General features: G+C 44.2%; 1 protein-coding gene across 3 annotated transcripts in view; it reads left to right on the top strand.

Annotated features, from left to right (window-relative positions):
- Positions 1–17,114, top strand: part of USH2A (usherin) — a 388,094-nt gene extending 370,980 nt beyond the window's left edge. For 2 of the 3 annotated variants that reach the window (XM_048298180.1, XM_048298181.1), the window contains exons 65-71: positions 4,217–4,426; positions 5,600–5,838; positions 6,427–6,644; positions 8,637–8,813; positions 9,740–9,823; positions 11,681–11,925; positions 14,015–15,717. In XM_048298180.1, coding sequence (XP_048154137.1) covers positions 4,217–4,426; positions 5,600–5,838; positions 6,427–6,644; positions 8,637–8,813; positions 9,740–9,823; positions 11,681–11,925; positions 14,015–14,368 — 1,527 coding nt within the window. In that variant the 3' untranslated portion in view covers positions 14,369–15,717. Of the gene's footprint in view, positions 1–4,216; positions 4,427–5,599; positions 5,839–6,426; positions 6,645–8,636; positions 8,814–9,739; positions 9,824–11,680; positions 11,926–14,014; positions 15,718–16,496 lie in introns of those variants that run through there. The other variant, XM_048298182.1, reaches the window with a different exon arrangement.
- Positions 17,115–17,327: the final 213 nt, after the last annotated feature.

Here is a 17,327-nt window from a genome sequence, read left to right as displayed (position 1 = left end):
AGTTCTGGGGATTTACTGCCCCGGGTTTCCAAACACTGACCAGGATTTACTTGGACAGCAATTCTCACAGGGAAATATTTGTATAACCATCCATCCTTTTACAGATGGTTGAGCAGAAACAAAAGGAGTTAAGGGAATCCAGCTAAGGTCAGTGTAAATCTGGAATTTAGATCCTCAGAAGTCCTGTTTAGCTGTCACAGCTGTCTCAGAAACTGGCGTTACAGACTCACAGACACCGAGGAGGTTTCTGCTGGACGCATGTCTTGGCAGGGCTGAGTAGCTGGTGTCTGTCTAGAAGGCAGGCTCAGAGCATGTCTGTCTGTCAGGCCCACACAAATGTGGCCGTGACCTCAGCCTTTTTTTCCAGAGAGACAGGCATGTGGCAGCATGGTGTGGACATCAACTTCCCCTCAACCTCTGTAGGGAAGTGCTGGGCTGGGGAATCATGTCTGCTCCTGCTTGCTCCTCCTCTGCCCAGTCAACTTTGGTTTAACTGTGTTCATGCAAAATGAAACAGCTTCAAAGGGATCACTGGGAGCATCCCAAGAACAGAGATGGGTCATCCACTCGGGCATTCCCACTCCAGAGGGCAGCAGGCCCAACTGCCTCTGTTGGAGCATGTGATTGAACCTCAGTTACCTGACTCCTGAAGGAGTCCTTTAACCACTTGGCTGTAGTATGGAAGGGGATGAGCGTAGAGTCACAGAACCACAGAATCTCCTGAGTTGGAAGGGAATCACAAGGATCATCGAAGTCCAACTCCTGGACCTGCACAGGACACCCCAAGAGTCACATCATGCACCTGAGCGTTGTCCAAATCCTCCTTGAGCTCTGCCAGGCTTGGTGCTGTGACCATTTTCTTGGGGAGCCTGTTCCAGTGCCCAACCACCCTCTGAGTGAAGAACCTTTTCCTGGTATCCAACCTAAAGCTCCCCTGACACCGCTTCATTCCCTCGGGTCCTGCCACTGGTCACCAGAGAGCAGAGATTGGTGCCTGTCCCTTCACTGCCCCTTATGAGGAAGCTGCAGGCCATGGTGAGGTGTCCCCTCAGTCTCCTCCAGGCTGCACTGGATTGGAATTGTTTTTACAAGATTATTATTAGAACCCCAGGCCACACTAATGACCTCAGACCTGGTGATGAGGTGACAATAAACTGCAGTGTGTGAGGACAACACCATCAGCTCAGGAAGATGCTTTGAAGGTTTCTCAAGTACAAGAGGCCTTGCTACATTGTTCTCACCGAAGGAAGGAGATGAAAGTGCATCAGGAGCCAGTTAAGGAGTATATGCATGTCATTGTCACCTCCCTGCTCACACAAGCAGGACGTCCCTTCATCAGTCGGGCTCCCAACCCACAACTGTGGTATCTGATACAGGGCACTGCAACAGAGGAGAGGGAAGGCGGCAGTGCTTCTCCAAAAACATTGCTGTTGCTTTTCTTCTGGTTTCAGCCCATTCCCAGGCTAAAAGCAACCACACACTCATATGCACATCATGTTCCCATTATTTTGTCCACAGTTTTCAGGACAGGATATGTCTTCATTTCTATTTAAGCAATTCAAAACTGCTGGCACCCAGTGATGAAGTTCTGGATGCAGCTGTGGAAGCGGAAATTGGCACTGGGACAAATGATGGCCTCCCCACTGTCATTCTTTCTTTCATTCTTTATCCTTCTTTCTCTCTGTTTTTCCCAGGGGTGACTGGGCTGCTGTGACAGTAGAAACATTCAGGAATTCCAAGCCTTCTGTTTTGCTCTTTTACTTCCTCCGAAATGCACATTAGTCCTGCGCAAAATACAAGAGCAAATGAGATAATGGGGAACAGAATGTCCCAGGGTCAGAAGGACTCACCTCTGCTATAAATCTCTCAGTTCTGTGGCACGAGAGGACCACGTGCTGCTTGGGATGGGGATCTTCTGTGACAGTGGCCTTTTCTGGCTCCTGGCCCTTTCCTAGTGACAGGAGCGGGCTGCCTGGGGAAGAGGTCACAGCACCAAGCCTGACAGAGTTCAAGAAGCATTTGGACAACACTATTGGGTACATGGTGTGACTCTTGGGAATGGTCCTGTGCGGGGCCAGGAGTTGGACTCGATGATCCTTGCGGGTCCCTTCCAGCTCAGCTTATTCTGTGATTCTGTGACTTAAGACTTCTTCCTAAAAGACAAGGTGTATGCACCTATGATAGGTGAGGGATTGATGAAGGGAGTTCTCTCCATCCAACCCTTGGTGAAGCGTTTGTTTGCCAAGTGAGTTGCATCCCTCTCTCCTCCAAAATTCCTTGGGAATCCCATTCTGAAGCTGAATTCCTGTGCTACACAGGAAGGCTCTGCTCCTAACTCATCACCTTCGCTTTAGTTGTGGGCAGCTTGCTCAGCAGGTCTGGTCCGTCACTGTTACACTCCCTGCTCATTAAGGCCAGAGCCTGGATATAACTGGAGCATTTGAGCCCAGGTAAGTGCTGAGCTGGTGCCAGTGCCACACTCAGAGCTGCTTTTTCCATATGTGGTTTATTCTTTCCACAAAGAAATATGCCCCTTGAAATGAATGACTGTGGGTAAATCTTTGTAGCAGCTGGAACTGAACTGAGATACAGGGTTTGACCTACTGCAGTAAAGTGAACAGAGTTTGACTTTATTAATAGTTCACAACAAAGATGTATTACTGATTCCACTGAAATGGAAGTGCTTTGGCTGAGCTTTTTATTGCAGGGCATCATCTGTACTTAGTATAGTTCTGTATGTTACTGATGGAATCAGGAAAGATCTTTGGGTTTGTAATTGGCAGAACCACAGCCTTCAAAGCCACTGTAGTTGTTTTTATCTGTTTTCCGTCCCATGGCTCCTTGTGCAGTATCCTGTGTTCTTGGAAATTAATATCGCAAGCTGGAAAGACTCAGGGTCAGTTTTGAAGACCTGGTACTTCTAAACCTCCTGGCTTTTTTCAAGACATAGTCCCAACATTCCCTTCCCCAGGACCAGTGCCCAAAGTAGATCGCATAAGAATGTGTTTTAGTGTAGTTAGAACTGCTCGACATGAAAGCTTACTAAGGAATACTTACACTAAAAATCGCTCAGACAGTCCTCTTGTATTGCCATTTAGATCTATCATTCTGATTGATCACTATGTGGTTGGCTAATATTGAGTCTAATTTAACCCTATATGCTCACACATCCATCTATTCTGTCTATTGTACCTGACATTCTACAAATTACTTACTCATGCAAATGATGACCTAAGGCAACCTTTTATGATATTCGTGTTTAATTATACAAATGCTTTTTGATAAATAAGATTATACATCCTTCCATATGTTTATTCAGTCCTTGATGAAAGCAAAATTTAATTTTCATGCAGATTTGTTGGAGAGTGTGTTTAATAAGTGCTGAGTTTTATGTAGTCTGCAGATCACTCTGGTTTTGGGTAGCTGACAAAATCAGTAGGCATAGTTCATAGAGACATGTGGGTTTTAATCAGGCCTAATTCAAGCTGCTAATTTTTGAAATCTTGGAACTGAAGTCATTGCCTTTGTGCTCATGCAATAAAGCAAATGTTGTTGTGAAAATAAATGAGAGATGCTGAATTAACTATACACTTCAGTGGGCTTTATTTATATTATGAGTTACTGAAAATGTTGCCAAATAACTGATACATTAATATTTTTAAGAGAAGGATGTTCCTGTAAAACTCACTGCTTCTAAAGAATAACTAGAGTTTGGCTTGTGTGATTCAGTCAAGGTGAACACAACTTTTAAGTGCCACCCAAGGCTAGGCTGAATTCATTGGGGCTGCCTGCATACATGAAGAAATTGTGCAGAAGGGAGAAATTGCCAGGACTAGATATCAGTATGTCTTTGAAAACATTGTCCTTGTTGATCACAGCTCCTCCAGGAGTCCTCCTGGCATGGTATGACACAGACAGTGGTAGGAATTTGGAGTGTGGGGATGAGGTGTGAAGAAGACACGGGAGCACACACTGCCTGAGGCATGACTTTTGCTTCTTTTCCCTAAGTGTGGCAGTGGGAAATATTCCACTCTTCTGTTAAAAAATCACTGGGTCAACACAGGTGCTGGGTGGCCATCAAGGGACATTTCCCATGGGTGCCATTGCACCATGTTTTACCCCATGTCAGTAGAGCTGTAGTAGCCCCTCTGGCTAAAAGCAGGTGTTTTGTAGGCTTGAGTCTTTTGGTGACAGTTTCTTTGTTTTCCTGTCGAAGGTGTGGTCAGTAAACTCTGTGGGCCGGACACCAAGCAGCTGGTCCCGCTGCCGAACAGGCCCTGCCCCTCCCGAGGGCCTGGGAGCTCCCCTCTTCAACACAGTGGCATCCACTGTGGCTGTGGTGAGCATCAGCCCCCCTCTTAAGCCTAACGGGGTGGTCAGTATCTACAGGCTGTTTTCTAATGATACCACAGGGACTGATGTGGTGGTGAGTATTGTCAGCACTTTTTCTGTACTTCCATTTCCACTTGTATTTTCTAGCTTTAACAATTTTGTTCTTAAAAGCTGCTACTGTTGGTCACAGACTGCCTTCCTCTCCTGGCCTCCCATTGTTAGCTGCTTTGCAATTCACTGTCCTGTCCATGAGCTTAAGCTGTCTGATTCCACATTACCCATTTATTCCTTCCAGTGCACTTGGCTGTGGCTGTGTCTGATTCAGCCAGTTCGTCCCATTGGTGCGTGCATGGCCTTCCATTTCCATTCCCTCACACCTGCCATGCTGCTGGCTTGGCTCTGGCATCAAGAAGTACCAAGTGCTTCCCTTTGCTTGCTTGACTCTGTCCTTCCTATTTTTTGCTGAACTCTGCTAAATCACATGCTGCCAAATGAGAGCAGATGTTGCCTCTTGTTGGTGTTTCCTACACATTTTTGTTTCTTTGGCTTAAAATAAGCTATACCAACAAACGACTACGGTGAAAAGGTGAAATGGCAGTTCCTGTGAGCAGTTTCGGAACAGAGCACTGATTCCTTTGCCAGAAATGCCAGGTCTCCCTTGCTGAGCTTTGCAAAGTTTCCTAACAGGCTCACCCAGCACAATGTCTGTTTGAATGCAGAGCAGGATCATGTTGGCCCTTGACTTAGATGTACCTACCAGAGAGCACATTCTCCTGTCTGGGAGTGACCTGACCCACCAGACACACTGGTGTCAAGCTGCCCAGCACTGTTTCCTGCCTCCACATGGAGGAAGCCTGTGAGATATGCATGATTATTTGCTAGCACATTTATCATGGAGCTATTTTCCACATTAATTTATTTTCTGCTTCAGTACCACTTATCCCAGAGTCTTTCTTTAATGGTTTTCAGCTTCTTCGTTGCTGAGAATGACATTTCCAGTTGACATACAGTGATCACAGCTCAACTAAAGATGTCTTGAGACCATTGATGGCATGGTCTTTTCCTTTGAAGAGTGTCCTTTAACTTCATAGTGGGAGAAAAATGCCGAGTTCCCATTACACAACAGCTGCATTAGTGTCAGACTTAAAGGACATGCAGAATCTTCAGTCCATCTTCTTCTGGGGTTAATTCACCTCCATAACTCTTATTTAGTATTTAGTACTTGTGGTGCTTGAAGCTGTGACAAGTTCCCTCTTAATTTTTACAGCTGTCAGAAGGGACTGCCACCCAACAGACAATACATGGGCTAAAACCTTTCACCACATACTCCATTGGCGTGGAGGCCTGCACCTGTTTCAACTGTTGCAGCAAAGGACCCATGGCTGAATTCACCACGCAGCCAGCTCCACCCTCAGAGCAGCCTCCGCCGCAGATCCGCACTGTGACCTCCAGGAACGCCTCTTTCCAGTGGAATGCGCCTCAGTCACCCAATGGCATTGTCACCAGGTAGGAGCTGCTACCCAGCTGAACCTGAACACCTTGGCTGGAGGTGATGCCAGAACAATTTCAGCTGGAATTGCATGGCTGAGAGCACTGAACAGTTGTGGCATCCATCTTCCTTCCTTGGCATGTTGGTGGTGATATTCCCTGTGGCCTGAACACCATCTGGGAAGTGTTTACATACACTGTATGTGATTGCGTTTCTCCTGGGCAGGATATTGTGGAGGATGAAGGTGGAAAGGATGAGCTCTTGTGAGTGGAGGTGATTTGTTTTCAGCTATGGTTGTGTAGTCAAATAGTTCTGAGTTCAACTGGCAGTGAAAAGATAGCTGCAATCTGGAGTTACTTAGGCAAAAATCCTGACTTGCACAAGTGAGCAGCAAGGTAACAGGCGTCAACACTTTCATTGTGAGTGACTTATGGACCACCACAACTGCTCAGTTATCTGACAGTTAGGACCATAATCTCCAAGAGAAAAACTGGTATCAGGTCTATTCTTCTCTGGTAGCCAGACAGCAATTAGGATGAAATGTAGAATTGGTTTTTATGTTATTAAAGGCCCTTCATTCATCAAAATCTCAACTTTGTTCTCAGCTATGAGCTCCACGTGTACATGGCGTGTCCTCTGAACCTACAGCCAGCAGTGAAGGCTTGCAGTCCGGGCCCGACTGAGGTGAAGTACACAGGGAAAGGACAGAGTGCCAACGTGTCCAACCTAGAACCTTACACAACTTACAACCTGCGAGTTGTGTCCTACAACTCTGTTGGCAGCAGCGCTTCTGAATGGATCAGATTCACTACAGAAAAGGAGCGTGAGTATGAGAAGTGGTTCACAAACCAGTGATGCCTGCTTCTGAGGTCTGGGGCTGCACAGAGCCAAATGACTTCCCCACCTTTGGGAAGGAGGAGGTCCCCAGAAACCTCTTCTTCCATGTCCCTGATGACTGTCTCTCTGCTGCACGTTCATTGAAATTCTGCTCTGGGGCTTAACTGCTCATTCCTTCAAAAATATTTCTTTGCTCATCATCTGATGTCACATCCTCTATCTTGGGAGCCTGGAAACCTTTTATTTTACTGAAAATGGGCAGCAAAGCTGTAGAACATAAAATGTTCAAGTATTACCAGAAGGGTGATGTGTAGTAATAAATATACTGCCATAAATAATCCCTTGGAAAAGTGGAGATCTTGAAAGAGACATGGTGATTGTTTTCAGGAACACTCTTACTGTCCTAATTCATGCCACACTTCTGCTAGGTGTCATAAAAGTTTTCCTTGGATGTCATCTGAATGACCGGATGCTTGTAAGCACTGAAGTAAGAATTTGTTGCTGTCCAACCACCGCAGGCAGTGCTTTAGGCCATGTGGGGGTATGCATGGAAATTAAACATGCAGGACCTGTGCCTACAGGCAGAATAGATTTTGCCATCAAAACTGAATTTGTAGTAGTCTAACATCAGCTTTTATTAAAAAGATCTATAGTGCTGTAGCCAGAGTCATTCCATAACAGATGAGATGGGCATTTCATCTCAGTCTGTCAGGTCAGGGCAAAGATGATGTTCACTTTTTATCTCATGTCAGGATTTCAGAATCACCTTCCTAAAAATCTCTTTTGCATAATTTGGTAGTTCTGCCAAGTAATTACTAAAAACCTGTAATCTGATACATCCTTAGCTGAAAATTTCAGGTGGAACAGGCCCAGATTTTCTTTAATGTCACCACTGAAAAAAGTATCACACCAAAACCAAAGCAAAGAACAAAAAAAACCCAAACAAACAAACAAAAAAACCCAAAAAAAACCCCACCAAAAAACCCCCCCACAATAAAACAACCAACCAAACAAAAAAACAAGCAAATAAAAGAAAGATCCCTTATCTCCAAAGCTGTGTTTTATTAAATTGCAAGTTAAAAGGCTGGAGCACGATTATGAACTTCTAAATGGAGAAGATTCATAAGGAGCTGGTGAGACACATAGAAGAAAAGGATTTGAAAGCAATTTTTAAACCCCCACCCACTAGGTCCAAAGTCCTCTTCTGTCAGTCTTGCTTTTCTTGCCTTGCTGACCTCTTCACACCAGGTTTCCAGAGTCCCTCTGGCTGTCTCCTTCCTTGAGTCCCTCTGACTGCTTCCTCTTACCTCCAAGGCTTGCTTTAGTGACAGTGGGCAATTAGCAGCAAAGTGCAGCTGGACAAGCAGCTTTCTTATGAACAAACCAGCAAATACGGGGCAGATGGCTTAATGGCAACACCACAAGAAAGGACCTCAAACTTAAATGAAGTTTTTTGTCAGCAAGCTGATGAACTCTTCTTCCCTGAAGTGAGTTCTGGGTTTCTTTTCTCTCTGCCTGCCATCTGTTCTTGCTTTTCTGAAACCCCACGTTTTCATGTATGCGCATGTGTTATAGATGATCTTGGCAATTTCTTGGGGCTTGCAAAAGAACCCTCTTCATAGCAGTTCCCACAGCCCAGCCTGCTGCAGTCAGGCTTGCACAACCTCCTGTGTCTCCCTGTCTTCTACCTTAATTTACACAGTTTTAGTGTCTGTACCACATTCACAAAGGGAGGGAGTTCAATATTTGTTTTCAGGATATATTTCTGCTTTCTCAGTGCAGAGGCTGGCATGCTAGAGCAGCTTTTTCTTTTCTCCTTGTATCTTCCCTAATCATACACATGGATATGTGAGAGAGGGAGTGCATGTGGCAGAGAGCTTGTATCATGCAGAATCTCTTTCTATTCATTGTATAACTCAGTCACTGAATCACTTCCAGCCTACTGGCTAGAAATGAGCTCTTTTTCCTTGTTTTGCAGCACCTCGGTACATAGCTCCGTTCTCTGTGGTCAGCAATTTATCCACCATCCACATCGACTGGAGCCGCACCTTCATGCTGAACGGGCATCTGAAGGAGTACGCGCTGACGGAGAGCGGGCAGCGCATCTACAGCGGCTTCGACACCGAGCTCTACTTGCCAAGGACATCAGACAAAAGTCGGTTTCCTACCGCTTCCTCTCGGGGAAAGTCTGTTGAGCTAAGTTAATATTAGTGTGTGCTAAAATTAAAAAAAAAATCTCCATTGCAATCCCAAGCTAAGACCAAAGGAGCATACAGGCACACCAAAATGTATCTAAGCAAATCCTTGAAATAACATCCATGGAGCTGAGCTTTCTCTTAAACATCATGCCTGACTGGGTGAGACTGTTTTGATTCACTGTGAGGGTCAAGCTTTCCCAAATCCTAGAGCTGTTGTTGCAATTCCGTCCTTCAGGGCTATGGTCTGGGAAATGTACAGAAATCTTCAGTTTCAGGAAAGACTGAAGCTTGAATTTTCATTTGAATCAAATTAAGTCAGTAGCTCTTGGAACAATTTGCAGTCTTTAAAATACAAGGAAACTATCAACAGGGGAAAAAAGGAAAAGAATAATCAGCAAGAAAAAAGTTTTCTGTTTTTATGACATTGGGATTTTGTAAGTCAAAGAATTTTGTAATATATTTTTTATCTTCCTGATTACTACAATGGTGCTAATACCCTTTTTTTTTTTTAATTCAAATGTTCTTAAGATGTTTGTTTTAGCTATGAATGAAGTATGAGGAATTTAAGGCAAAGTGATGAAAAAATTGAAAGTTGCCAGTTACATTGGAAGAGGGAGAATTGAGTGGTGAAAGAAGAACTTATTTTGTAGTAACATCATAGTGATGATTGCTTATGATCTGCCATAGTTCATAGTTTAGAAATTCAATACCCATGTGTAAAGAATTGTGAAGCTCTGGTCTGGTACTCAGGTGGGTTATGATGTGCTATTCCTGCCTTGGTTTTTTAGAGCTGGCTGTTTACTGGTGAATCATGGTGAAAAGGCAACCTCTACAGAATTTTTATTTCTGCTGCTGACAGTATTTTCTAATTTTTCTTGCTCAGCCTTTTTGTTTCAAGTGACCTGCATGACCGATGAAGGGAGTGCTGTGACACCGGTCATCAAGTACAATGCTGGAGAGGGAGTTGGTAAGTGAAGAAATTACCTAGCACCTGTTCATTTGATGTGTTTGTGCTTGAAATTTGACATGTAGTGCATGCCAGGCAGGATAGCATCTCACTGCAGTATCAGGGGCTTTCTTAGGGCCTTGTGTATGAGGTATGTGTGTAATGTGCTTTTTTTGCCATGTATGGATTTCTGTTCCTTTACACCATAGAATCCTGAGTACTTTAGGTTGGAAAGGACCTTTAAGATCATTGAGTCCAACCATCATAGAATCATAAAATGATTGGGTTGGAAGGGACTTCAAAGATCACCTACTTCCATGCCATGGAGGACAACTTCCATTAGACCAGGTTGCTCAAAGCCCCATCCTGCCTGGCCTTGAATGCTTACAGGGGTGGGACAATTCTAAAAATTAGTTTCAGATCCTCTCCTCAGATATGTAATATTTTTTCTTTTATTTTTACCTAAGTATATTGCTCCAAAATGTTGTGCTTTTTCCTGCTAAATAGAATCTGCTCTCTTCCAGATTTAATTTCCAAATTTGGATCATCCTGAATTTCAGTCCTGTCCTCCAAAGTTCCTCCTCAGTTTGACAGTGAAAATACACATCCTCTCTCCTTCCAGTATCCCACCCAACCCAGTAAGGGACATCCGCCTGCTCCTTTCCTTTGACCAACGAGCAGATTCACCTGGGATGTGTTCCCCTAGCCAGTTTATGAGAATGTCAAACTAGACATTGTCAGGACCCAGTTTATAACACCTGCCACTTCCCTTCTGTCCACGAGGCTTTGGCCTGTTTTGTGGAAGCGAGAGAGTTTGGTGTGGTGACATCCTCTTGTCCATTGAGTAGTAGATGTCTAACAGTAAAACGTTCCAGGTTTTTTAAGTCCTTAGTTTTCTGTTAACCAAAGCCAAGTTCAAACCGTTTCTAGCTGAATTAATTAACTGGTTTAACTAAGTTCTTTTTCGTGTAGTATCTTGTCCAGCTTTTTAAAATAGATCTGCCTTACATTTGCAATTACTCTTTACTCTACATTTCCCTTATATCCCTTTTCATGCTTTCACTCCATTATCCTGCAGAATTTCAGGCAAGGCTGCCTTAAAGGCATTATAAAATGTTTTCAGTTGCTCTACGTCCACCACCTTCCATCCTCTGCCCCTTTGTTCTTTTGGTTGTTGCTTTTACCCAGAGTTTATTGAAAACTTGAATAGCACTGTAGGGAACTTGCAGAGAAGGCTTGCAAGCAAAGGTGTTGGAAATTCCTTGGCCAAGAGTTTGGTTATACATGTAGGATTGCAAATAACCAGAAATCCTGTCACTGAAATTCCTTACACTTGGGTTGTGAATGAGTAAAGCCAACCAAGTGACTGTTTTGTCTTCTAGCAGGTGGGGGGTAGGAGTAGTAAAATGTTTCATGTTGCTTGCTTTTGTATTAATGTATTAAAGCCTTCCTCCCTCTCTTTTGTTAACTGCACAGGCCTGTAACTGCACAGTTGTTCTGCAGAGAATGTCCTCTGTCTGTACCGCTCTGAAATTACCGTAGTAATTTCCACTCTTCAAGGTTACTTGGAGAACCCATTTTTCCTCACATTCCACCACCACCACCTCCTTTTGGAAGAGCTGCTGATGCAGTGGTGATTTCCAGCCTAAGCAGCAATGCCAGAGCTTTAAGCAGGGTCTCTTGAGGGTAGTAAGTTTTTTATTACAGCCCGCTAGCATATTGAACCATTATGCCACCTTGAACATAAGTGCAAATAAGCACATGACGACAAAATTACTTAAATTTCTGCCTAATTTATTAGCGAGGAAAGGGATAGCATATTGTTAAATGCTTCTTGAAATAACTGTCCCTTTCTCCCCTAATCTCTCTTTTTTACAGGTCTGATCTTGACAACACCTGGAGAGAAGGACAAAGCAGAGTCCAAACATGCAAAATTCTACAACGAGTTGTGGTTTGCAGTGCTGATGGTAGTTCTAGGATTGATCCTCTTGGCTATTCTTCTCTCCTTAATTCTTCAGAGGAAGGTCCACAAGCAACCCTACGCACGAGACAGGCCTCCTTTAGTTCCACTCCAGAAAAGAACATCACCAATGAGTGTGTATTCATCAGGTGAAACCCATCCGGTATGTTTGGAAAAATGCAATGTTGTGTATCCATGATGTTATACTTCTATCTGCCCCGTCAACACACACATGGACTTTTTCTTCCTCCTTCCAACATTTTTTTGCACACTTGGTTACCAAATGGAGGCTGTTCAGTGTAGGGCAAGGACTGCCTGGTCCCATATGGGCCATATCTACATGGGCACAGAGAGCAAGGTTACAGGTGCTTAGTCCAAACAGAGCCCTGGGACACCTGGTCTGCAGGCCCTGAAATGCTTCTGATGCCTAAGACAAACTTTGGATCTGGAGTCACAGAAAATGCAAAGCCACTGCTGTCACCTCATGTTAGTTGACATCTGCAATAGAGCTGAGAAGTCTCTGGCATGCTGTGAGAAGGTAGGTGAATGGCTAACCAGGATCAATCTGACAGTCTTTGTCAGGTATCCAGGAGATATGCCTGCAAAGAACAAGACTTAGGGAGAGGCATTATTTCTTGCCAGTATCCATCTACCACCCAGCTGGACTGCTCTAGGACAAGCTGCATACCAGGAAGGTTTGGAGTAGAGAGAGTAATTAGGGAAAAAGCTAGGGAATTTCACAAAATGCATGTGTGCATTTGTGCACAGAGACCTACAGTGGGACCATCAGAGAGGTGGGAGGGGAACTACTGGGGAGTGACAAAGAGGAAGATTTTGTATCATTTTTTTCATGAAAAGCTGTAATTCTGAAAAAAGCCACATAAAAAACATGTTCCATCGTGTAGCAGAGTAGTAGTGCTATTCTACCCCTTGAAAAAGCAGAACAAAAGCAAAATGGCAATTTTTATGGGATTGAGAATGGGAGCAGCCATGCCTTCCATTTCCATGCTTCTTCCCAGGCACAGGCCATGAGATGATTCTTCTTCTCACTTCTCAGCTTCTTTTTCCTGTGAGCGCCATCAAGCAGCATAGTGACTCCTGCATCCTTCATGCATTCTGTTCCTTCTTGTCTCGGTGCCAAGACACTGCATCTGTGCCTCAACCAAGAAGCTCTTGGAAACAATGGGATTTCCAGTGTGCCCCTTCTCCTGGCAAAGGCTATGAGCATAAGAAACTTATTTTTTTGGTCTCATGGTTTTGATTCCTTTTCCTCTAGAGTCTGTCATCTTGTGTTATTCCTCTTGACTTTGAAATGTCTTTGCTGTTGGCATGCCTGCACAATTCCCTTTCATGTTCCTGCCCTTTCTTTTCTTGTTTTGTTTTTTCTTTTTCCAGAAGCTCATGAACTTATTAGAAAGGAAGGTTCTTTAGCACAGCAGTTGAAGGACTGAGAAGTTAGGACAGAGCTACTATGGAGTGGCAAACTGGCTTGTTTTACAACTGTTAGTGAGGTCATGGCAAGCAATGCTGGCTGCCCACACGGTACTTGACCACTTATATAGTGCCTGGTCTTTGCCAGTTCCCCTACTGCCCCACATTCTGCTACACTGCTCTCCCTCACAGAGCTGCAGCTAATTCACACCCTCTGTCAGGTACACCTACACTGCACCTTGCCCTGCCCTAATGCTTTTCCTCCCTCTCTTTAAACTCAGTTTGAGACCATTGCTGACACGTCCGATTCATCAAGCAGTGTCACTCTCAAAAGATACACGATGCACTTTGAGGTAGAGTCCTCAGCTTGCAGAGTGGCCAGACGTGTGATGTGTCAGATGAACCAAGCATGCACAAAGGCATCTGACACTGCATGTTTCTCCTGGTGGGTGCATGATTTTTCCCCTGATCATGAAAAGGTCTGCAAACATCCCCTTGCTGTGCAACTCTGGGCTATCCTTCTGGTAATCAAAAATCTTTGGACTTCTGTTTGTTGGTCCTTCAAAAAAAAAAAAAAATAGGAGGAAGAAGAAAAAAGTTGGGGAAAATCCTAGTTTAGCGTTGGTAGTTTTTTTGTTTGTTTTGAATGATATGATTGTTCTATAGTGGGGAATGGTCTGGGGTTTTTCCTGTTTATAATTGTGCATGATTTTTGAGGCATGGTTTTCTCTGTTCTCCTCCATTTCTGCTTTGTTTTTGTTCAGATAAAGTATTCAAAACCATGCCCTTTATTTATTTATTACTTTGTGTCTTCCTCACAGGGACTAGCAGATACGAAAATTCCAGGGGCTGGTTCTCCCACAAGCAACCGCAGTGTCCGTATCGCGCCTGGGGGAAGGAGGCCCAGTCAGGGCCAGCTGAGTCGCACGTATTCCCCCACCTCTCTCCATCGCAGTGTCAGCCAGCTGCTCGACCTCTACGACAAGAAGACTTTTGAAGAATCACCTTGGGATGCCATCCTTCGCAACCATCGCACTACTGGCCGTGGCTTGGTAAGGGCTCCTGCTTCTCTGGGACGCTGCTGTGCGTCACCTGCTAGAGATTTGTCTGTTCTGTTGGAATCATATAAAGGCCTAAGTATCAAAAGTTCCTGGAGATACAGCCAAAAGGCCTAGAAGGACATGGGCAGAGGTTAGATCCTCAAAATTCTTCAAGTCTACTGCTCTCTTCTAGAGTTGCAGGTGCTCACACACTGCTCTTAGAGGATGCAAGGGATCCATGTGCATCTCTTTATGGTTTCCATTGAACTATTAACTCCATGGTCGGCCGAGGAAATGCACCTTGAAGAATTCCCTTCTATTTGGTGGGCTTTTTTTTCCATGCATTTCAGCAAATGTCTGAGGTGGGATTGTCTTGGCATCCTTCACACACTTAATGCCAGAGGCAGGAGCTTGTATTCTAGTGACTCCTGTTCTGTTAACAGGGACTCAACTGCTGATGAGACCTGCTCTGTCCTCTGCTCAGTCACAATGCAGAGATTATGTGAATGCTCAGATCTCCTGGTGTGTGACAAATTAATTCAAACTCTGCCCACATGGGACTGGAATGATGCTGGGGGGCAGGAAAAGTATTTCTCTTTTAATATAGGACAGGACTAGACAGTGTCATCAACAGGGATCTGAACATACAAATACAAGACATGATTTTCAAGCCAAGGACAGTGATGACTTCCCTTCCTTTGTCACGAGGAAATGGGCTTTTTAACTTCCACCCTTCCCATACCAAATGTGTGAGAAAGGGTTCAGAGATCAGTGAGACACAAAATTAAGGTTCCTAAAAAGGACTCAGAATGGGGGTGAAGGGTCTGTGTAGTAGTAACAAAATTAGATGGAGTGTGCAAGTTAGTGAGTGGATCTTGTCCAAAATGCAAATTAACTGGAGGATAGTCTGGCCATAAATCTAAGGAGCTTCCTCAGACTTTCACCTTCAGTATACAAAAACAGCTGGAAGGGCTGAAACATACAGGCTTATCAAAGTACAGGGGTGTTGGTTCCAGCACTGCCAAACCCACTTAGACGCCAACAGCAGGACCAAGGAAGTTGATAAGGCTTAATTAAGAAGGTAGTAATAACTCTAGGCAAAACCCCTATAGGTACAGGTTAACCTTCAGCCTGCACTCTGCAGCTCATGGACTTCCCAATTCAGAGGTATCATGAGTCAGCCTTGCCATTTTCTCAGAGCTATCACATCCTTGTGATTTAATTCCTTGGGGACTAACAACTCACCCAGGGTGTACCTCTCTATGATCTCATTAGCCAAAAGAACAGCTTCCTGCTGCTGAGAGGAAGCTCTTGCTCTACCCATGTATCTTGGGCTGACACCATGACTTAGGCAGCAAACCCTGCCATACGCATGCTAGAATGATTTTTTAAAATACTCCAATGAGCTTCAGGAGTGGCAGAAGCAGGAAAACAAAAACTTTCATTTCCTTTTGGCAGCAGACAACCCTGACAGCATGAGCTCAGTTTTTTATCTGCTCTTCTGTTCCTTTCCACGGGACGCCTGGGGATACTGCAACACTTCTGTCCATCCTCTGTACATTGATTTACATTGCCCTGAACCAGAGTCTTTGCTCCCGTGTTGCTCAGCTACTCTCTTGCAAACAAACATCCTGCAATGCTTTTGACTCAGTTCTTCTCTTTATTACACTCAGTAGCTTAGGAATGGTGGTTTCAAAGTTTGGTTCACCCCCTTGTCCAGCTTGCAAATCAATATAGTGAATGGCTGTAGAGGCCCAGGACACAAATCTGCAGTAACACTGCTCGTGCCCTCTTTATGCTATAGAAACAATTTATTTCTCTCCTGCTTTCAACTGTCTCTGGCCTAATGCAGGAGTGCAGGTGGAAGCTCAGACACTCCCTTGGAAGCTTGAAGAACAAAATCTTACCTAAACCACGTGTGTGATGTGGTTGTTAAGAAAACAAAAGTGTAAACATGTATTCTTTTCATAGCTCCAAGTTCTCAGTACACTGTAACAAACACTATATTATTGACCATTTGTCAGATATATAGAGCAATTGAAGTAATTGATGGTATTTTTTTTACTGTGAAAATCTAACTGGCTTGGATTCAGGTGCTTGAATGCTTTAGATTCTTATCTTATCCTGGGAGGAAAGGGAAGACATTAGAAATGCACTTATTTATCTACTTAAGAACTATTTTTAGTGGATAGGAGGAAAGAGAAATAGCCCTTTAGTCTGGTACAGCTTTGGTTGACATGCTTCTTTTTTCCCTTCCTTACAGTATGTAGATGAAGAGGATCTTGTCAATGTCATCAAAGGCTTCAGCACCGTCACCAAAGAGCACACCACATTCACTGACACCCACCTCTGAAGAACAAAACCACCTTTTCTAGAAAATGGAAGTGGGTAACTTGCCAAAAGCAGCCTGCATGGCCTTTGCAGGCAGGGATAGGTCTGCTGTTTCCCCACCCCATGCCTTGGAGTTAAAAGATAAAACTTTTTTTTGGGAGGGGATGTGGGAGGGTAAGTTGGCCTTTTTTTCAACATCTCTTTCACTGTATAGTAAAAACTGTGTGCTAGCACTGACACCTCAGAAAGGTAAGAGAACAGTCTGAAGATCCCTAAGTCATACTGTAGTAAAAGACTGTGAAGGTAGAGACTCTCATCTTTGTCACTCATCCAGCTTTCCCAACTGAGGAGGGTTGTAGGGGCACAGGAGGGAGGGAGGGAGGGGGGCAGCATGTTTGGTAAGGAAAAGTCTTTTACATGTCCAAAAACCAGAATGTGGCTAAAAGGGGCCTGCATGGCAGGATCTCCATGTTTTCTCCTGGCCTGACAGAGCTCCACCACAAAATTGTGTTCATGCACAGGTGAATAAACAGCACTGAAGGAATTCTTATGAAGTTGTTCTAGCCTTTGTGTTCTCTCACTCCCTCTTCCCCACCCTCTCGACTCAAAAAGCCCAGCAAAAGAGGTCATTAATAAATGCTGAACTCCAAGCATGCTTTTTCACTTGCTGTCACATCCTTCCCTTCTGCTTATGTATTACGAATCCACAGGCAATAAAACCTGTTCACCATCCACAGTAAACTAGGTGCAAACAGCAAGCAGC

Source organism: Corvus hawaiiensis, chromosome 3 (assembly GCF_020740725.1).
Source record: "Corvus hawaiiensis isolate bCorHaw1 chromosome 3, bCorHaw1.pri.cur, whole genome shotgun sequence".
Taxonomy (NCBI): domain Eukaryota; kingdom Metazoa; phylum Chordata; class Aves; order Passeriformes; family Corvidae; genus Corvus; species Corvus hawaiiensis.
This window is presented reverse-complemented; position numbering and strand designations above follow the sequence as displayed.